The 22,789-nt window shown below is 36.2% G+C and overlaps 1 protein-coding gene across 1 annotated transcript; it reads left to right on the plus strand.

The window, feature by feature from the left end:
* The first annotated feature begins 328 nt into the window (after nt 1-328).
* Nucleotides 329-21,483, plus strand: LOC102915014 (arylacetamide deacetylase-like 2). The gene is made up of 5 exons (XM_006994658.2): nt 329-466; nt 8,830-9,052; nt 12,296-12,365; nt 14,096-14,267; nt 20,811-21,483. The coding sequence occupies exons 1-5, from the start codon at nt 329-331 to the stop codon at nt 21,411-21,413; spliced, it is 1,206 nt and encodes a 401-aa protein (XP_006994720.1). The 3' UTR covers nt 21,414-21,483.
* Nucleotides 21,484-22,789: the final 1,306 nt, after the last annotated feature.

Here is a 22,789-nt window from a genome sequence, read left to right on the forward strand (position 1 = left end):
CCCCGCCTCGTGTGCTCTAATCAGGGTCCTAAATGCTTCTGCTCTTCTAATGTTATGTAATGAAAGAGGAGCTCACTGAACTCACAAGTTTATGCCATTGCTGTATACTTTATTAGACATTTTGAGGTAAATTCTATTCCACAAAGCCATGCAATTGCATAACCAGTTTCAACTATGGCTTGATCTCAGATGTGAATGTCAAGTCACAGTTGCTAAAACCAATGTTTTACCTTAAACAGTTCACCTTCCACCTTTGTCTTACTGCTCCCTAGTCTATATATGAGATGCTGTTGACTGTCACCACACACAAGTTTGGTAAAGATTTATCATGGGGTACAAAACTCTGTGCTTTGGATTCTCTTGTATTCTATTTGCTTACTGCATTTATTTACCTGTTCCAGAAAATATTGAAGAACCTTGGAAAGTGAGATTCATGGATGCTCTCATAAAAATGACTTCATTTGTGGTAATATGTTTTTTTTTTTTTTTACTGGTGATTTGGGATACCATGTCATAAGTATATTTGAAACTTATTTTTGAAAGGTATTTCAGTGTTCTTTATGATATGTAAACCAGATAATCTTGAACTTTATTTAATCACTAATATACTTAACTGATTTTCTACAGTTACATACAGTGGTTGCTTGCACACTGAATGTTGTGATAGATCAACGTCAGAATAAAAGAAGTAGTATTGTCTGAAAGCAATATTTGGGTATTGTTAGGAAACTTGTATATTTTTGGTGCTTTTGACATTCTCTGTTAGTCCATTTTTCACTCAAATGCTCTCTGGAACCTCACATATTACCTCCATCAAGTTTAAAATTCTGGTGAATTTTAATTGCTATTGTTCTAGTTATTTTCTCTTTTCTGTTCACAGAAACTTTGTATATTCTTTGTGTTACTGAGCCCTCCAGCAGATTTTACAGATGGGATATCAAAACAGACTACTGCAAACCCAGATATGAACGTCAGTTATCTACCACACAGAGATGTGGTTAAAGTGATCTGAGAAAACAGAACAAATGTCACTATCACTTCTGTATATTATTAAAGCACATTTCATCTAATTGTAGATATACTAGTTGTATTAACTTACAATGACAACATCAGTGTCATCATAGGGAAAACTGCTCATGGAGCTAATATTGACAAATATACTGTAATCAAAATTTATTTGGTCTTTTCATAGTGTCTCGGTTTTCCTGGATGTTTTGTGCCAGGAATTTTTCAAATTTAGCATTTGCTTTGGCTGATATATCCAGTTCTTCTATGTGTTTTCAATGCCTATGATTCTTTCTTCCATCTCTTGTATTCAGTTCTTCTATCTTGTTTTCAATTCTTGAGATTCTGACTTCCATCTCTTGTATTCTGCTGATGAATCTTTGTTCTGTGGTTCCTGTTAGAGTTTCTAAATTTTTCATTTCCAGATTTCCCTCAGTTTAGGTTTTCTTTATTGATTCTGTTGCCACTTTTCCTTCCGCTATTTTTTTGTGTTTTCACAGATTTCTTTAGGGAATTTATTCATGTTCCCTTTAAGGACCTCTATCATATGCATAGGGGCTATTTTAAGGTATTTTTCAGACATGTCAGAATATTTAGAACCTGCTGTGTTAAGACTGTAGGACTCTAATGGAGACATATTGTCCTGGATGTTATTGTTTATGTTTTTATGTTGGTATCTAGGTATGTGGGATTGGGAAGATTATAAATCTAGGTCCTTATATCTGGTCTTGTCTTTATCTGTGGGTGTTTTGGGTTTTGGTTTGTTGTTTTTCTATTGTTCTTAGAAGAGTGTGGTAGCTGTGTGTTGCCTAGTAGGAAAATGTTGGTGTCCTGATAGGTTGGACACTGGAAGTTCCAGGTGAAATGAGTTTCTGGGTATTGCATCCTTAGGCTGGGCAATGGGAATGGGCTATGGACAGTGGAGGAGCTTCACGAGAAGAAGGAAAGCAGGGTGTTCCCCCACAATCTGCTTACTTAGCACCTGGCAATGGGGACAGATAGTGAGGAGAGGGCACAGCAGAAATTCTGCTAAAGATCTGGATTGAGACTGGGGAATTAGACTATGATGAATGGAGGGAGGGGTGGGGTGAGCATCGGTAGTTGGTCTGTTTGCTTTCCTCCTCAGGTTGTCCTGTGGTGTCCCAGGGAGTTCCTGCTAAAAAGTTGGGCACTGAAGCCAAGGAATGGGTTGCAGGAAGAAAATTTGGAGGGGAAGGTCTGTGTGATCCACTGGAGAGAGGTGCAGTGGGGGAAGGGAGGTTACGGCAGGTGCTCTGCTGCAGAGCTAGGGATGAGACTGGGGGACTGGACAAATGGAAGGAGAGGTGAAGTCTACAGTTAATGTACCTGCTTCTTCAGCAGTAGTGGCCAATGGGTTCCCATAGAGGGCTTGCTGAAGTTGGTGGCTAAGATAAAGTAATGAATGGGGGAAGGTAGTTAGGAAGGAAAGGTCAGTGGGATCCACCAGAGATGGGGGAATTAGGGAAATGGAGGCTGTAGCAGGTGTTCTGTTTCCTAACTAGGGATAAGACAGAGGGATCCGATTTGAGGGATCAGAAAGAGAGCTGAAGTCGGCAGTTAGCCTACCTGCTTCTCTGGCTCAAATGCCTGTGTCAAAAATATTTTTATATGTAAGAATTAAGCTAAAATTTATTGAGCCACTAGTGTGCCTTACTGTATCTTAAAGTTTATAATATATTTAGTGCTAATCCCTATGAACCTGTGGGGACATTTTCTTTCAAACCACTGCATTGGACACCCTGGTCTTCACAGGCTTGTAGCTGTTTCAGAATGCAGAACTGCATTAAGTCCAGTTTTAAAAGTCTGTAACAGTCTGAATCTTTTATAAGTCCAAAGTCTCTTCTGTTTCTCGTGGCCATCTCTTAACTATAATCTCCTATAAAATCAAAATTAAAAAACAGATCACATACTTCCAACATATAATAGCATAGGATATATATTGCCATTCCAAAAGGGAGGAAAGGGAGCATGCTGAGTAAATACTGGAGCAAAGCAAGCCCGAAAACCAGCTTGTCAAGTTCCAAATTCTGCATCTCCTTATCCAATGTGAAAATGCTCTTCAGATCCCAAACTCCTTTCATCTCTGTTGTATGCAACTCACTTTTTCTCCTGGGCTGGTCCCACTGCCTATTAACAGCTTTCCTTGGCAGGCATCCCTCAACTCTAGCATCTCCAGTATACTGTGATCTCCAAGACTACACAGGCTTCACCTTCATAGCTTCACACAGTGGCCTCTCTAGGCCTCCATTTAGGGACACCCCTGACACATGCCTGGTCTCAGTGGCTTTCCTTAATCTTGGAGGGAGATTCCATAACCCCTTTCTTCTATCCTCAACTCTAAAGCCCGAACCACGTGGCCAAAGTTGCCAAGTTGCTGGAGCTGGAACATGCCCCACTTGTTCAGGTACATTTTCACCAGCTTTCTGCTTTCAGTGATTTCCTTCTATGCCTAAGCTGGGCTGTTCTGGAACTTGCTCTGTAGACCAGACTGGCCTTGAACTCAGAGCTCTGCCAGCCTCTGCCTTCTGAGTGCTGGGATTAAAGGTGTGCAGCACAATGTCTATCTCTAAGCTGTTCGTTCCCTCCTTTTCATAATTGGAAACTTAGTTGGGTGCAGTCTTTTCTGGGGTCACCACCCCTTTATTGCACTAGTCATCAGGCTTCTCTTTAAGCTGTCTACACTTCCTGGTGCTCCCTTTCTCCTCCAGCTGTACATTTTGTGGTTTTCCTTGCCCACTTTGCTCCTTTTCATTATAGATCTGCATAAGCATGGCTGCTGAAACCCACATGACACAGTTCACACTAGGATGTTTGAAAATATCCTTTGCCAAAGCTGTTGATCCATAACTCTTCAGTTTAGCCTCAGACAGATTTTTTTATGCAAGGGCAGAAAGCAGCCACATTCTTCACCAAATATCACAAGAACAGTCTCTAGACTACACACTAAAATTCTTCTCTGAAACCTCTTGAACCAGGCCTCCATAGTTCAAATCATCCTCACAACTATTGTCTTCCATGCTCCTAATAGTACAGCCCATTAAGCCTGGCTTAAAATGTTCAATCACTTTTCTAGTTCAGGGTCCCAAAGTGTTCCATATTCCTCCTAACAAAGACATGGTCCATTTTATCAAAGAAATACCCTAATCCTTGAAATTTAATCCTCTAAGTGTTTTCCATCAGTGGTGTCTCCTACAGCAAAGCCAGTGAGAACAAGCATATTTTTCAGCTGTACAGCCACTAAAATCAACTGTAAGCAAGTGGTAAGCCCATCCTGAATGTCCTGTTGTTTTGAAGTGTCCTAAGCCAAATAAGTAAGTTCACTATCTTTAAATTCAACCTTATTCAAGTTCTCATAACATGGACAAAATATGAATGACTCTTATCCCAGTTCCTGATTCAGTCCTCATCCTTCTCAGAAACCTCATGAGCTGAATATCTTTTCTCTCAGCATTCTTGTCTGCCACATCTCACAAGAGTAGCCATGAAACTCTACTTGTATCATTCTAAGGCTTTTCTAGCCCAAAGTAAAAGTTTTTTTCCCCCCACATTCTAGCTACAAATTAGTTTCAAGAGTCTCGTGGACAGATTTGTACAGTGATGGCCCACTCCTATTACCTCTTTTCTGTTAGTTACCTTTCCTATTTCTGTGATAAAATATCTTTTTTAACTGTGCTTAAGAGAGAACATGTTCGTTTTGTCTCACAGGTTGAGGCTATCACCCTTCACATCAGGTACATCACGCATGGCAGGGGCTTCAATAAGCAGGTCACATTGCACTGTGTCTTCCTTTAGGAAGAAGGCAACAAAGGGGACTGTACAGTTCTCACTCTGTCATATTTTCCTGGCAGTTTAGGATCCAGCACATGTAATGTGCCCATCCACATTTAACGTTCATCAAGAGAATCCCTCAGAAGCATGCCAATAGGCTCATCTGATCTAGAAAATGCCCAGAGTCTCCTTTCCTAGGTGGCACTAAGTCCTGTCAAATGGACAATATAAGAAATCACAAGTGATTACCCATATCTTCCCTCTGTAACTGAATCTTTTAAGATTTGGATCCTAGTTGAAAGAAGGTAGGTCATTGTGGGCACACTTTCTCACCATAGTGGTCATTGGGATCTCTTCAATCTGTCCCTTTGCTTGGCCATCATGTGGTAAACAACTTTTCTTATATATCCTTGTAATAAACATCTCAGTGTTAACTCCTGATAACTATGAACCTTTAAGTGCTTTTGTAGTTGACTCTCTCTACAACATCATGTAATAGAGTCATTGGAAACATGCTGCATGAAGACTTTTAATTCAGCAACTTAGTCTTTTTAATTAGCATAGAATGTAATATGTTTCCTTATAATGTTTTCATGCATACTTTTCAAAATTCTTTTTCACTATTTTCCTCTCTGTTCCTTTTATCCCCTACTCCTTCTCTTTCTCTCCCAAATAGTCACCATTAAACTTTCAGCTCATATATATTCAATTATTCTCTTTTTCCTACTCCATTCCCTAAGTCTCTTTTCCATTTTATAATCCTCTTGCTAGCATCATGAGTTTTATCTATACCCTACCCCTTTGCATATATAAAAGCATAAAGAACTAGACTATGCATGAAGAGCATGCTTACTGTATTAGATTTCCTGTTACTGGAATAATGAAAACTTTAAGAGTAGAAAAAATATATTCTAGAAGACTGGTGGATACAAATAAGTAATAAAATAAATCACTTCCTGATGTGATTGGGGTGATAGTGTATCTCCAAATCTTATTATTTTTATCTTAAGGCTTAAGATACAATTTCTAAGCAGCTTAAAATAAAGATAACTCAGGATTACCATGTCATATTATCTAGTAAGTGGCTATTACTTTGAGAAATCTCTCTTTTGAAACTTTAATGGTGAGATGGTCACTTTCTGAAAAGACCTATGACATTGTTACCCAAACCAATGAGATTTATATCTACTAGGCATAAAAATACAGTAAGTATCTATAATATTTTTATTTCCAAGACACAAAGACCCAAATAGTTTGAGAACTAAAAAAGAATGGCTACTTTACAAATTCTTAATAGATGTTTTTATACACATGCATATGATTCTATATATATACATGGATGTTTTTTAGCTAAAACTTCTTTGTTTTTTTTTTTTTAAAACCCTTTGAATGTGATAAAACCAGTTTTGATACCATCAACAGCAGCTGTCACTTCTTAAGCATTATTCTTATATAACTGTCAGTTTATCATCTAATTGTTACATTTTTCTAGAACTTGGAATTTTAATTTTTATTCTGTTATTTAAATACATAATTTATCAGCTAATCATATAGAGAAGGCCATATGTACCACTGACATAGACAAGTGCTATTCTACATGGTTCTTGCAGTTTATATCTGTGTAATATTGATCAGACATAGGAGTTTCTGGAGTCAGTACACTCACCTTTAATGTAGATGGGTATATCTGTATGGATTTATAACCTTAGCATCATGAGTCAAAGACAAGAGTATATGCTCTGAAATATTCCAGTCATATAAAAATTATATTAATGCTTTTACTGAAATTGGTCAGTAATGTCATAGATAACTTGTCAGAAATACTGAAGAGAGCCTGATTTCAATGGTATAAATAAAAAGTGGCTTCATTTTCCCTCAAGTCATCTTCAAAAAAGAAGAAAAGATGATGTTTTATAGCTGAAAAGGGGGAACATGAACTATGATTAAAATAGGAATTAAATGACATTTTAAAATATTAGACTAAACTAGAGATGATGGAGACAGCACAGTGGGTTAAACACTTGCTGAGCAAGGGTTCGGGTCTTCTCTCGGGTCTCCAGAACCCACAGTCTGCTGGATATGGTAACGCACATCTCCTACAGTGAGAGGGGAGGGAAGGACAGGAGAATCAAGGAAGCCGCTGAGTCAGAAAGATTGGCATATACAGCTGGAGCAACTGAACCTGTCTTTAACAAGGTCAAAAGATAAGGACCAACACCCAAGTTTATCCCTGACTTCCACAAGCACACATGACCAACATGTTTACATGCACACACACACACACACACACACACACACACACACACACACGGATAATTTTGTAACACTAAATTGAATGACCAACAAAATAAATTAAAATATTGGAACATACATAAAATACCACTTTTCAGATAATTTTGTTTTAGATAAAACTACAGTTAAGAATAAATTACACCAATGCAAGATATATTGCCAAATTTGGTTGAAATAAATAAGAATACTATTATTTTTCAAATACTGCATACTTTTTCAATTTTCTAAAAATTCTTTAGTTATTTTTTGCATTTTACGTTTTTCCTTTTTTAAAGAGAATTGAATACAATAATTTCTGACCATATTTACCCCTCCTGTAATTCCTTCCAGATTCACCCACATTTCTTTACCTATATTTGTGTTCTTCTTTATACCCATTCACCTAGTGCAATCTGTACTTCCCATATACTTTTCATCATGTGACCATATAGTGGATGTACCAGGGGACACACCCTTAAGGAAAACTGACTCTTCCTCTCCCAGTGTCTATAAATTCCCAATAGATTTTTGGCTAAGGGTGGCATTTCTGTGACCATCTTCCCTTTTCATACTAGGCATTGCCCTGACTTAGGCTTTCATAGTTCTTGTGCATGCTGCCACAATCACTGACGTCATACATGCCACTGCCATGTTGTGTCTTGAGGACACCATTTCTTTGTATTCATTCAGTATCTCCTGTTTATAGAGTCTTTCAGTCTCTTCTCTTGCAATTATCTCTGAACTTTGACAGGAGAGAAGGCAGTATAGATGTCAGAACTTAGTTTTTAGTAGCCTCTTATTTAACTCACTTGGGTCCATTTTGCTTCTGTGTTAATCATCGTCGACTGCAAATAGAACCTTCTCTGATGAGGACTGAGAGGTGTGTTATTCCATGCGTGTAACAATAAGTCATTAGTAATTTGTTTAATAGTATGTACATTTAATGGAGTGGCAGTAGTAGGTTTTTCCCTATGGCCTCTGACCTGCTGTTCACAGATTAGTGACCCAACAATGGTTTCAGGTATGAGTTTTGTCTTGTGTAATGGAACTTAAATCCAATAAGAACAGGTTGGCTATTCTCATAATGTTCAAAGTGCTATTGCAAGAATGGGCAAGTCTTGTCAGTCCAGTGGCTATTGTAGTTCTCAGGGTTCATTGTTAGGCAAGATTGATGATTGCTTTCCTCCTCTGAAAGTATGCATAGCTACTTCCAGCCCTTTCAAACCTAACAAGTAGAGATAAAGTTTCCTGGTCAATAGTAGCTTAATATCTCCAAGCATTTGTTTATTCATTATTTGACAGATTTATGCATTTGCCTGATGAATTCCTTTCTCTCACTCCTTCCTGAGCCTGCTGGAATCCATTTTCTCAACAAGTTGCTTTCCTGCTTTCATGTCTTCACTCTTCTGTGAGATCCAATGAGTTTAACTAGTTTCTTGCTTGAGAATTGGAAGGAGATTATTTGCTATAGCAAGGGTAACTCATTAACAGCTATGCAAGAAAATGACTCCTCCTTATTAACCTATAACCACCAGGAAGCGATGGGATTTTATTGAACCACTCCTTATCTATGACAAATTATTGGTGGACTCAATTTTGTTCAGGTCTGATGCAGATAATCACATTGAGATTTCCATGCTACCAAAATAATGTTAGGATATAAAAATAACGTTATCACATCGTTTTTTTATAATTGCATTTGTGTGCATTTATCGTTATTAAAATAAAAAAGTATAATGTTTACAATCTTTACTGTTTTTATAGGCCACATTATTTGAAAACATAGGTCTTATGAAATATGAAGAAGTATTTTCAACTGTAACAGCACTTCACCTTACAAAACCAGTTTCAGATGAAAACATTACAGTGATTGACACAAACTTTAGTGACATTCCTGTTCGTCTGTACTTGCCAAAAAAGAAGTCTGAAAGACAGAGACCAGCTATTATTTTCATTCATGGTGGTGCTTTTGTCTTGGGAAGCTGCAGTAAGTGTATTTTTAACATGTGTGTTGTTCATATATTCATATTCAAATAAGTTCTGTGTATCATGTACCAATAAGTTGACAGATCATTTGTCAGTACGTTGATTTAGGTAATATACACAACTTAACAGAGATACATTGAAATGTATGGGTCATGGGTCACAAATATTTCTACATTTACAATTTGACAAGTAAAACAATCAAGTAGAAATAAGATGGTTTGTTAGAAAAAATATATTTTAAAATAAACATATAGATAGCCTAGACTTGAAAGTATAAACAATAAACTCTGGATTCAGACTAAAATAACCTAATCACATATATTATATAAAACACTGATGTGAACCAGGTGTTTTAATTGTTGGATCTGAAACAATGTAATCACTGCCACACTGCAGTTAACATTTGCTCAAGTTGTAGATTGTGATACAACAATGATACTGACACTTAGCATTCAAAGCATAACTTTGTATTAAAGTGATAAAATGAAATAATGCTGAGTAATCAGTTCCTGTGTGGAGATGAGTGCAGTAGCTAAGACAGACACACACACATAGGCACACACACACACACACACACACACACACACACACACACACACACCATTTTTTGATGACTTATGGATTCACTATACAGCAAAATGTTGGAATACTGTACTGTGTACTTATGAAACAAGTGATAACACTCTTTTCCTCAAAGAACCTGTAGCTTAATTTTTACATTCAGTATTTTGTTCTCATGAACTGGAACATTTCAAGATAAGTAAAAATACTACTGTGTTCAGCTGGGGAGCCAACAGAGTAAGCATTTTTCAGATAGATATTATCATCATTGTTTTAGTAGTGAAGAAACAGTAAGAGTAAGGAATGTTTTCAAAGTCCCACAGTTAGAAAGGGAAGGAAGCAACAGTCTTACCAGCAGAAACCAGGGGATTCAGGCTCCTGCTCCTGGTGAGCAGGCCATCCATGTTCTTACTATTTCTAGAAAACACCACCCCTCAAGAGCAATTATTCCCTCTGTTTTACTTCAGTGACATTTCTAAATTTACATTCTGTTTCCAACCTTACCTGTTCCTTCCCAGATATAAGTCTATATGTTTCGCATCTCCAAGTCCACTTCTCTCCTTACCCATCTCACACTCACTGGCATCTTATTTGTCCCTTCTTCACTACTCTGCTTCCATTCTAGGAAAAGATGTGTTTATCTTTTGGTCAAGATGAGTCTCTCTGCTTTCCTTGGGATATTTCCTTCCAAATCATCATCTGATTTGTATTTCTCTCACCTGCAATTGTACCTCCTTTGTTGATGCATAAATATGTACTGTGTCCTCTGCCTTGACCTCTGTTGACCCAGTTTCTTTCTAGTTATTTTCCTATCTTGTTTTATTTTCTGAGACATGTTTCCATATACTGTAGGGTCTGTCTGTTTCTCTTCTGATTCTTTTTAAGCTGTGTAATCTGAATGTGGCCACTGCCTTTTGCTACACTAATATTTTTGCTATTACTTTGAATAAAAGGACATTCTTTGCCCTTCCTTATTCTCCTTAACTTTATACCTTCATTTGCAATGATAGCTTTAAAACAAAAGAAAACTAAAGCCGTGTGGAAATAAGTTACTGTTTAGACTTGACAAATATTAATAATCTCCAGATTTTACTATTTTTGTCTTTAGGTATTGAGTCTACATTTTCTTCTAATTTATTCTTTACTGTTTCCATGCTAGCCACCATGTCCATCCTATAGATATTGGCTCTATTTTCCATCTCTAACATTGTTGCTGAATTTAAGTTCAGTAAATTCAACTGTGGCTAGCCTGTGGTGGCACATGCCTTTAATCCCAGCACTTGGGAGGCAGAGGCAGGTGGATTTCTGTGAGTTTGAGGCTAGCCTGCTCTACAAAATGAGTTCCAGGACAGCTAGGACTATGACACAGAGAAACTCTGTCTAAAAAAAAAATTAAACTGTAGACTGGTTCACATACTTGGTCATTAGTGTATCACATGAAATTTCTTAACAGATACCATCATATTTTTTTACTTAAAGATTAAAAGGGGAAATAAATAAAACTCCAAGAACACAAGAAATGAAAATATCCCCCAGTAGTGACCACCCCTGCTCTACTTCAACTGTCTTTAGTTCCTACACTCTATGTCATGTTATGGCCACAAAATTGTGAGCATCTTCTTGTTCCTGTCCACGCTATGTAGATTATCATTTAGATTACTTCCCATTCTTTCATTCCTGGTTGCTCACCACCATTTCTTCATTTCTTTTTCCTTCTTCTCTATCTTTCATAATGTGAAAATATGACCACATGGATTCTTGATAATTCATAAATAGCATTCATTTGTTGATAAATCTTTTATCAAGCATTGACATGTAGGTGCATATATTTTGCTATTTTTGTCCTGTTTCTGCCTCTGCTCTCTCTAACTTTATGTTTCAAACATAATTAGCTATTCATGTTTCCCCATGCTCTGTGAATTCTCAGTAAACTTGTAATATATTTTCTAAAACAACATTTCATTTTCTCTTATTCATTTTCTATCAATTATTATGTTTTTATGTTTAACATGATGGATGGCAATTTATGCTTTGTAGTTCAATTAGTATATATTACTAATTAAAATGAATCTTGACATTATTCTTATTAAAATTTTAGGAAAATATTTTTCCTTTCTACCTCTTTTAAGTTTTTTAACTCAATTTTATGTATGGTTAACTTTTGTTAATGCATAGAATGCATTCTTATTTGATTTTAATGAAAATTAAAATTGTCACTTCTACACAGAAAGGTGTTTACTTATAAGATTATTTAATATGCATAACCTTCTGTAAATATGTAAGCTTCTGACAAAAGAAAAGTTCAGTTGTTTTTATTGCACTAAATAGTACACCTTGTCTTACGTAAGTTGATGTCTCATTATTGAAAAATTCCAAAAAAAAAAAAAATACGATGAATCTCTGAATTTGTGAAAATTATAATACTGGCTACAATGTTATCTTCAACTTAATTTCAGATTTTCTAATACATCTACTAAGAGTCTTATGGAATGAAGTGGAAATGAGTTGCAATCTTTTTTCTGGATCTGACAGAGTGTTGATCTACATGATAATAAAAGTGGAGATTACTGAGTTTCCATCAATGAATGATAATTCACATTTCTATGACATTCATGAGCGTTGCTGGGTTTCTATTGTTTTCTGTTTACAGGGCACTGTTTTATATTCATTTCTTTTGTTTCAGAGATGTCAGCTTATGACGACCTGAACAGATGGACAGCAAACAAGCTTGATGCTGTTGTTGTGGGAGTAGAGTAAGAGAACAATAATACTTCTTACCACAGCCCTTGCCTTCTCAACATAGGCTTTGCTTCTTCAGGGTTGGTCACCCAGCCATCAAATACCCATATTCTATGGATTTTTGCTTATATTAATTTTCTTATGATTTTAATGTCAATGTGTCCTCAAAGACATCAGTCTTTGTTTTGATTTCTGCTGTTGTAAATCCAAGTGTGAGGCCAAAGGAATAAGCATCTTTGTTATCACAGCTATGACATCTCTAGGACTATAGAGTCCAAGATTCTCAAGCACTAATTGTACCTGCAAGTAGCATCCCTTGAAAGTTTACTCATTATGTTCTTGAGATATTGGTTTTTATGAGACCTGTTTATAAACACTGTGTGGGTTAGAGTTGTCATTGGTTCTAATTATATTATGTGAAGATGTTTGAATAATTTGAACATTTCAAGATATTATCTGAGTGATCAGTGTTAATATTTCATGATGTGACATTTGCCAACATTTACAAAAATATGAGTAAGTGCTTATTACTTTAGGACCTCATGTGTATCCTCTGAATTGTTGAGACTCTCAGCAGTAGGATGAAAAGATTGCTGCACATCTTGCCAGTTCCTTAATGAAGAACCAGACATACAAACTGTAGACCTCAGACAAAATCACTCTAAGTAATTTCATGGTTGAGAGTATATTTGGGGCCAGTAGGACATACTAAAGAAGTCGGTTCTTTCCTGCCTTAATTACTTGAAAATGGAAACAGGCAAATTACTCAAGTTTTGAGAAATATCTGAATTGTGATTGTAAATGTACAGTGTCTTTACTGCTATATAATTTTTTTCTTTTTTGGTTTTTCAAGACAGGGTTTCTCTGTATTGCTTTGCACCTTTCCTGGGACTCACTTTGGAGACCAGGCTGGCCTCAAACTCACATATACTGCTATAATTTTAACTAAGTTTAACACAACATAATTTTAGTTAAGCTTTTTAAATAGTGAAATTTGTTGTACATTGTTTAAGAATTCTACAGGTTACTTTTTAAGGTGTTGGTTGTTCTTTACCTTGAGGAACATTAATGTTTTGTACTATGTTGCTCAGATTATACTAATTTCAAATATTTTAGACATAGATTAAAATATAAACAGAAGGACAATCTGATGAACATTACTTAATATAATCATGTGAATAATTCACTAATTCTAGTGGATATGAAGGTGATTGAGTTAAAAAAATGAGGTAGCTAAATTGAGGTGTGCTCCTCTGACAGAATACAGAAACACACAGCAAAAACCAAACAAATGCAATAGTACTTAGTCTTATTTTAGCCTTATGAACCAACTTAAAGGTTTTAGTAAGATCCAATGTTATACTTAAAATATTCATACTTCAAATTCTTCAAATATAGTCATATTTACTCTCATATTTTATGTATTTAAAATGTTGGGTAATCCTATCAGTGATTCTGAGTTGTTTTGGAGTCATAAAGCACACTGAGGATCACTGAAGCATGCAGGCTTCAGAGGATGAACACACCTGTTTTACTTGCTTCTCCTTAAAACCAATACCAGAAACCCTGAACGTGAATCTATGTCTCACTTTAAGACAGAAGTTACCAATGAGCTTGGGGCTAATTGGTGAAATCTATGATTCAAAGTAGGGCCAAGGTATCAGTATATCTGTTGGTGAAAGATATTTAGATGCATAATTTTAATAAGGGCTTTGTTGTGTTTTTACTTGATTTACCTATGAAGCTACAGGCTTGCTCCTCAGTATCAATTCCCAGCTGCCCTTGAAGATTGTATTTTTGTGATCAAGTTCTTTCTCCAGGATAAAGTTCTTACAGAATATGGAGTGGATCCCTCTCGCATCTGCGTTATGGGAGACAGTTCTGGGGGTACCTTGGTAGCAACAGTGACTCAACTGGTATGTTGTATGTGTTATATTTGTTTTAATCCTAATGCAAAAAAAGCTGTGTTTTAGGTGTGTTTACATTACTTTTATTCTGTTATCTGTGAAATTTGAAATAAGCAAGAAAGATTATTCATTTTGATGATATTAGCTTAAATGTGGCTTTGTCTAATGCTAAAGAAGCGTTTTATAATCCTATTGTTTTAGGGAATTGGGGTGGAGGCAGGTTCTGGGCATTGAACCCAGAACTGTGTGCTTGCCAGGCAGATTCTCTACTAGAGGATTATGCAACTTTCTCTTTTTAAATTCTTATTTCAAAACAGGCTTTTGATAAGATTCCCTGAACTAATCTGTAGTGTGTGCAGGCCTTGAACTTGTGAGCTTCCTGCCTCATCAACTCAAGAACCTCTCTGTGCCTCTGCATTTGGTGTATTACAAATACTGTTGGTATTATTAGCACTAATTAAATAAATAGTTATGTGATAAAGAAAAAGAAAGAAAGAAAGAAAGAAAGAAAGAAAGAAAGAAAGAAAGAAAGAAAGAAAGAAAGAAAGAAAGAAAGGAAACTGTCACTCTGACCCTGGCTCACCCTGCCAATGTTGGGGAAAAGTTCACCAATCTCCTGGAACTATACTAACTCTATTCATTTTAATAAGGGATTTTTTTTTGTTTACAACTTATTGAATTTACATAGAGAAACTATTTAAAAATCTCAATATTTTTGTATCCTTACAATTGATGAGTGTATTAGTTACTTTTTTTCCCTCTGAAACTAAACATCTTACAGGAAGCAATTAAAGGAAGAAAGGGTTATAATGGATCCTGCTTTGAAACATTCAGTGAACCATGGCAGGGAAGAGGCCTGCTTGTGGCAGTTGTTTATGGCCGTGGCAGTGGGAATGCTGCTCGCTCTTATTCCCAGGTCCAGCATTCAGAAAGAGATACCTGCTGGTACTCAGCTCCATTTCTGATTATTCCTCTTTTGTTCTCCTGAAGCTCAACCCATATGGAGGTACCTCTATGTTCAGGGTGAATCTTTACTTGTAGATGTAAGCAACTGTCTTCTTAAATAAGAAACACTGAACCAATGCAAAGAAGAAAGCCAAGAGATCAGAGCTAAGAGCCTTACCCATCTGCTGCAGCTAGCCTCTTCAGCCAAGAGACCTACTTCCTGTGTTTTTGTCTTTATATAGACTTTCTGTTCTGCCTTCTCATTGGTTGTAAACCAAACCACATGACTTTCTCGTCACTACCTGTCTGTACAGACCTCCAGGTCTTCTATGTTTGGTATTGAGATTAAAGGCATGTGTCTCCAATGCTGGCTGTATCCTTGAACACACAGAGATCTATCTACCTAGCTCTGCCTTCCAAGTGCTGGGATTAAAGGCGTCCACTACCACCGCCCAGCTTTCGCTATGGCTCTAATAGTTCTGACCCCTGGGCAACTTTATTTATTAACATACAAATCACATTTTAGTGCAAATAAAATATCACTATATTTATTCATTAATCAAATCCCTCTGAAATACTCTCAGAGATACTTTCAGAGGTGTATTTCAATCTCTTACCTGATTCTAAATCCCGGCAAGTTAATACTGATTAGTAACCCTGGCAATTCAGTAAACAAGTGGATTGTCAAAGATAACATAGGGCAACATATCACACTTGTACAGAAGAATTCCTACTGTAATAAAAATCAAGATACCTCATATTACAGTTCTTGCTAATTGTAGCTGAATAATCACTATCTAATTGGCAATATTTTTAAAAGCAATTTCAGTCCAATATATGACTCATACTCCTCCAAATGCTTTTCCACTATATAGATTGACTTCCTCTTATAAAGCAGTTGTAGTCTCAAAGTTTGTATTTACTGAATTTTACTGAATACTTCTGGTATTTTTTTAAAATTTAATCTAATTATTCAACCAATAATGTTTTCTTTTTCAAGACCAATTAATTTATTTTAAGAAAACTGTCCTTTTAATTATTCAACCATTTTAAAATCCCAATGAAATGCCATCTCCTATAACTAAAAATTACTCAAATTTTTCTTGAATAATTTTAATGTTCTTTTTGATGGGGTCATCAGTACACAAAAAAGCCCTAAAGCAGGTCATGCATGTTTTTTTTTTTTAATAGAGAAACAAAAGACAGATGTACTAGAACATAAAAGATGTCTTTTGTGGTTTAAAATAGCATAACTTATACAATTATTTCATTTATAAAGTGCCAAGAGTTTCTTGGGAATCCAATTTCTTTCATATTCAGTCTTAATACACAAATACAGAATTTTTGCACAAGTGGAAAACTCAGTAAGGTTTAAGAATGGAGGAACATTGTATAACCGTCTTCATAAACACTAGGACTCTTAATATGGATATGGTTTATTTAATAATCATATTGATGATATTATTTGACAGAGATAAAGATGAATGTCTTTCATTAGTAATAAATTATAATATTTTACTGCATAAGTAAAAAGTACTTGGAACTCTGACAGAAAGTGTCAGAGTTAAAAATTAAAAACAAACAAACGAGTGATGAATTAAAGATAGACTGCTTTATATATATATTTCATATATATAATATATACAGACATAAAGACAGGCTGATATATATATATATATATATATATATATATATATATATATATATATATATATATATATATATATATATATAATCTCCAGATGGGGGTGGTGCATGCCTTCAATTCCAGCACTCAAGAGTCAGGGACAGGCAGATCTCAGAGTTCCAGGTCAGCCTTGTTTACAGGATAGCCAAGACTATACAGAAAAACCCTGTCTCAAAAAACTTGTGTATATATATATAAAGTGTTTAACATACAATGAAGAATGATCATTGGCCCATTGAGATTGAGTAAAACTGATCTTTTAGCTTAGGAAGTGATTCTCTAGATTAGATATTAAAATATATAAGCACAAGTGTGTATGATTACGGTGAAAAGTAAATACATACTAAAATACATGGAAGAGTTGTTTCCAGAATACTAATCCTGTGGTTGTGACTAGTAAAAATTCATTAACTTTTGATATTTTAATCCTTCAGCTGATTGACAAAAGTAAATATGGCCTATGACTTGAACTAAGATAGAGAAGAATGCTGTGAAATATTCCTTTGCACTGTGTGAATATGTGTCTCTATGGTTGATTTAATAAACCAGATGACAAGCCTATAGCTTGTCCATAAAGTTAGGTGGGAATGCCAAACTCAGAATCACTAGAGGAAGAAGGGTGGAGTCAGAGGAGTCACCAGCCAGTCAGCAAATGAGTGGGACACACAAAATGAGATAGATGTAAAAGCCACGAGGCCTGGGACAGCACATAGATTAATAGACATAGGTTAAGTTGGAAGAAGTAGTTAGTAATAACCCTGAGCTATTGGCTGAGCATTTGTAATCAATTTAAGCCTCTGTGTATTTATTTTAATATTAACCTCAGTGTGTTTATTTGAGAGCAGCTGCAGGACGAGGAAACCTTGCCTACATAAGAGCACTACATGCTTGATGAACAGAAAGCATGATGGAAGGCTTAGAGATATTAGATTAAAAATATTTGTAACAAAATGACATTATTAAGGACTAGAAAGCTGGCTCAGCATACAACAAATGAATAATAAATAAATATAATAAAGCTTTTGAAAAATAAGCATATAAAATTGACACATCAGCAAAGATGATTAGGGGATTAGGAGCATGTGCTGGAAGGCTGAAAAAAGAAACCACTACACAGAGTTACCTCTATAATTATTTTCTGTTGTGCTGGGATGCTAGGGCCCACACTGCTCCTACTGCTCTCATGCCCTGCTGCTGCACCCTGTGCCCATGGTTCAACAGCCACAGTGGGAGCCAAATATAACCTTTGCTTTACTGCTACCCAAAATGCATTTGCATTTTATTGGAGTGGCTACTGAAATTCTGCTAGAATATATGCAAGAAAAGTCTAGACATAAGTCAAGCAGTTTAAGACACCATATTTATTACAGCCTTCTTGACAAGATCATAATTTTACTATATTTGAAGAGACAGGAGTTAGCCTTACAGCTGTACGGTTTTCCTTCCAAGGTTCTAGTAACTGAACAGAAGGGCTCAATGTTTGTACAGGGTATTGGGCCATATTTTGATTCTGTTGTAAGGGTGACACTCTTCCCACAACATCCAGGTGTGGTGTCACAAAGGGCTGTCTGATGTGGAAATGTTGTGTAAAGCAGAGATGTGGCTACCAAGTCTCCTTTCTCTGCTCTGAGGTTCAGATGCTTTGGGCCAGGTTAGACCCTGTGATCCACCTGACTTGCCCAAGTCAAGACTTCCATTGCTTTTCCTTGGATCTTCAGTGTCCTAGGTAAATTTAGACACTGCCAGTTCTTCCATATTTGCCTTCTTCAGTGAAAAGGGCCCTTTAATGGGTATCCAATGTCTCTCTAGGGGATTTGGCATAGTATATTCTGAAAGTGCTTTAGTGCAGTGAGATCCGCTATTTTGGAGTTTATAATAAAAATATAGGTATTAATGAGTACTTGTGATGTTTGTTATTTGAAAAGCACTTTTTATAATAAAGTTTAAAAATGATTACTTACTTAGACAAATATTGCCACCATGAAGTTTTAGTAGCTTTATTACAGTGCCATTAGGATTTAGTCACTCAGGACAGCACATGAGTGGCAAATCCAGACTCTCCCCTTCATGGTTCTTCCCTTTATGGCAGTGTGTTATAGCATTTATGCCAGCTTCTTTTGATTTAAAGATGTGGGGTTTTCAACTACTGCCAGAACTATTGTTCTGTTTTCTGTTCTTTAAATGTCACAATTTTCATATAATGTCTCTGTGTCAGGGTGCATGTGTTTATGTGAGTATACGTGTGAGTGTGCGCATGTGTGCGCGTGTGTGTGCATGCACACGCACACACACACACACACACACACACACACACACACACACAATCATGTACATGTTCTTGAGTGTAATCATGAATGTAGAAGTCAGAGGTTGACACCGGGTGTCTATGTTTTTCTTTACCTTATTTTTGAAACAAGGTCTCTCATAGAGCCTAGAGAACACTTACTTTGCCAGATTAGCTGTCTAGTTAACTTCAAGGGTCCTCTTGTATCAACCTCACCCACACAGTACTGGGTAACAGATTTTTGCTGCTATGCCCAGCTTTCTTGGTACTGACAATCTGTACTCAAATGCCTTACTGACTGGGCCATCTCAGCCTCTGATCTTACCAATGATCTTCTCATTTTTTTCTGTATTTATATATAAAATTAAAAGGTTAAACTAAAGTTTAACCTTGCCCTTCCTCAAGTACAGAATTTGTGCTAACTCACTTGGGAGCAGCAATTCTGCTACATATGGAGTTATCATATGACTCTGCCTCAGTTTTGACACTATGCTTACAAGTGACTTTTCTGCTAATCTTCTGAGAGGCTGTCTTTTATTTAGAAAAATCCCATTCCGGAGTCACTATGAAGAATAAGGACCATGGAAAGGTTCTCTTGGGGGAACTTTTTTTTATTTCTTCATTTCTTCCTGAACTTGTAGAACCCCCTTTCTATTGTACTGCAATTTGAAGTTGGTAAGATGGTTAACCTGTGATGAGCTAACGATATTTCAAGGATTTCTTTCAGTTTGTATAAGTCCTTTGCTTTTACGATGGCGTAGTCTTGAGAACACTTTGCATATCTTGGAATTTCCCGAAGAATGGCCATAGATAGAGTCACCAATGCACAACTGCTGTAGAGGCTGGTTCTGGTTAAGTTCTCATGCTCACAGTGAAGGCTAGGCTCACTGCTGTGGAGTGCACAAGAAGAAAAGAATGTAGCTGTAGACTCAGGACTCCTCTTATTTCTGATAAGAAACAGGCTACACATGCAATATTCCATATCCTTCTCTGCTCTTCTGGTCTTCATAAATTATTCTCTGTATTGTCTATCATTTCTAACACACCACACTACTTAGATAAATATTAAGTGTTTTCTTTAGCATGCCATGGTTCCATTTGACTTTATATGTGAGTCTTGGAAGTTGTATTTCATTATATTTGTAGATTTTGCTCATTACATTACTTAGGTCAAAAATTTCCTTTAGGAAAATTAGACTTGGTAATAAATGCTTATTATTAGAACACTTGGGAACCTGAGACAGAGAGACAGTATGTTCCAGAATAACTTGACATGCACAACATAACTTTATTCTAAACAACAAAAGCTAAATTTCTAAAACAAACATAAATGTGCAAAAATCCGACATCATACACATAGTTTTCCTGTCATCATCATTAGGATGTGGCTGATTATCTCCCTGTTCTGTTGTCATGTGTGAATAAATGTGTGAGCAGCAGAGTGTACATTGCTTCTGCACAGATGACACTGGAATGACACTCTCTCATGTCTCGCAAACAATATATGAATATTGCGAGAAAGATTGCTAGATGGTGTTCCAGAATAATACAATTATTTATCTCAGGCTATTAAAGTGAAATTGCAAATCCATTTGTCTGAAAGCTATTGATTCATTAATATTCATTATATTTCTAGCTACAGAATGATCCAGAGTTCAAAGATAGAATTAAAGCACAAGCCTTGATATACCCTGGCCTACAATCACTTGATACTTTCCTGCCATCTCATCGAGAGTATGAACATGGTCCAATTCTGTCCAGAGAGATGACAATTAAGTTGGCAAGGCTGTATGTGTCTGAAGACAAAGCTCTGCTCCAGGCCGCACTGAGAAATGAACACATGCCTGAAGGATCAAGACACCTGTTCAAGTTTGTTAACTGGAGTGACTTACTTCCTGAGAAGTATAAAAAGAATCATGTTTATACTGAGCCTGTTCTTGGAAAACTGAATGATTCCTACCCAGCACTTGTGGATAGTAGAGCATCACCTTTGTTAGTCAATGACTCCCAGTTACAGAGTTTGCCATTAACTTACATCCTCACATGTGAACATGATCTCATTAGAGATGATAGTCTCATTTACATTACACGACTTAGAAATGTTGGGGTTCGAGTTACTCATGACCACATAGAAGAAGGAATACATGGAGCCCTATCGTTTACCAGAGCTCCAGTGTTTTTACATCTGGGGTTAAGAATAAGAGATAAGTATATTAGTTGGTTAGAGGAAAATCTATAAATCAATGGTAAATGTAGCTAGGTCAATAAAGTAACCTAAAAGTTATGTTTTGAACTACTGTGTGATGAATGAGAACAAAATGATCTGGCTTTTGGATACAGGTACATTTCAATTTGAATGAAGATGATTGTGTATGTCTGAGAAAATTACTTCGTCTTCTCAATCTTAAAATATTGCGAAAATGAGGATGCTCAATTTTTTATTCCCATTAGTTATCATTTTTTTTTGTGAAAGATGTACTCTTGAGTATTCAAAAGTAGAACAGGGAAAAACTGTGAGTGTGGTTAAATGTAAAAATACTTGAGATTCAAGGCCTTAATAAATCAAATTCAGAATATATTGTATGAAAAAATAATTTCAAACAAAATAGGCATGGAATCATGAGGACTGGATGGGTTGGAATACTACTCTCTAGCACTCCAGAGACAGAGAGGCTGGCAGACCTCTGTGAGTTCAAGAGAATGCTGGTCTATTTAGACAAGTCTAGGCTAACCATTGCTATACAGCAGTGGTTCTCAACCTGTGGGTCAGGACCCCTTTGGGGTTTGAATGACCCTTTCATAGGAGTAAATTAAAACCATTGGAAAATATGTATTTATATTATGACTTGTAACAGTAGTAAGATTATAGTTATGAAGTAGCAACAAAAATGATTTTATGGGTCAGGGGTCACCATAACATGAGAAACTACATTAAAGGGTCACAGCATTAGGAAGCATTAGAAAGAATGAGAACCTGTTGATTAGTGACACACTGTCTCCAACAAAATGAACAAGAAGGCAGAGTAAAGAAAAGAAACCATGAATGATGATAAAGTATGATAAAATTTTAATTGTAGTGACATGAATGGACTGAGCATTATACTGTACTTCTGCTATGGTTTTTCCAGTCATGTGCTGTCTATACATAATTTTGGTCTGTTCTAGGTGAATTAAGTCAGTTGTTCTTTTCAGTCACTCCCCAAGAGGATGATATACAGCTTTTTACAAGAACATATTATATATTGGAGGAAAAGGTTAATATCTGGACTGTAAATTATTCCTAAAGCTTAAATATTTACTTAAACTTTTGTAAGCTCAAACTTGAAAGTAACTATGTGGATTGCGTTCATTGATAGGCATTGCCTCTTGATGCATAATTGTACACAGCCAACTGTAGATTGTGGGTAGACTTATTTATAGTATTCTTTTGCATTCCTCTAGTGAATCATTGTGTGCATAGAGGCTGCATATCCAGAGAGGTATCTGAGTTGGTGATCTCCAGACCTGCTTGCTTCCCTGTGATGATGGGAAGTACTTCTGTCAGCAAGAATCAACTCATGAATTTCTGCATTTCTGGTGGAAAGTGTTGAAATCAATGTTTAATTTTCTAAAGTC

The sequence above is a fragment of the Peromyscus maniculatus genome, chromosome 6 (genome assembly GCF_049852395.1).
Source record: "Peromyscus maniculatus bairdii isolate BWxNUB_F1_BW_parent chromosome 6, HU_Pman_BW_mat_3.1, whole genome shotgun sequence".
In the NCBI taxonomy this organism is placed as follows: Eukaryota; Metazoa; Chordata; class Mammalia; order Rodentia; family Cricetidae; genus Peromyscus; species Peromyscus maniculatus.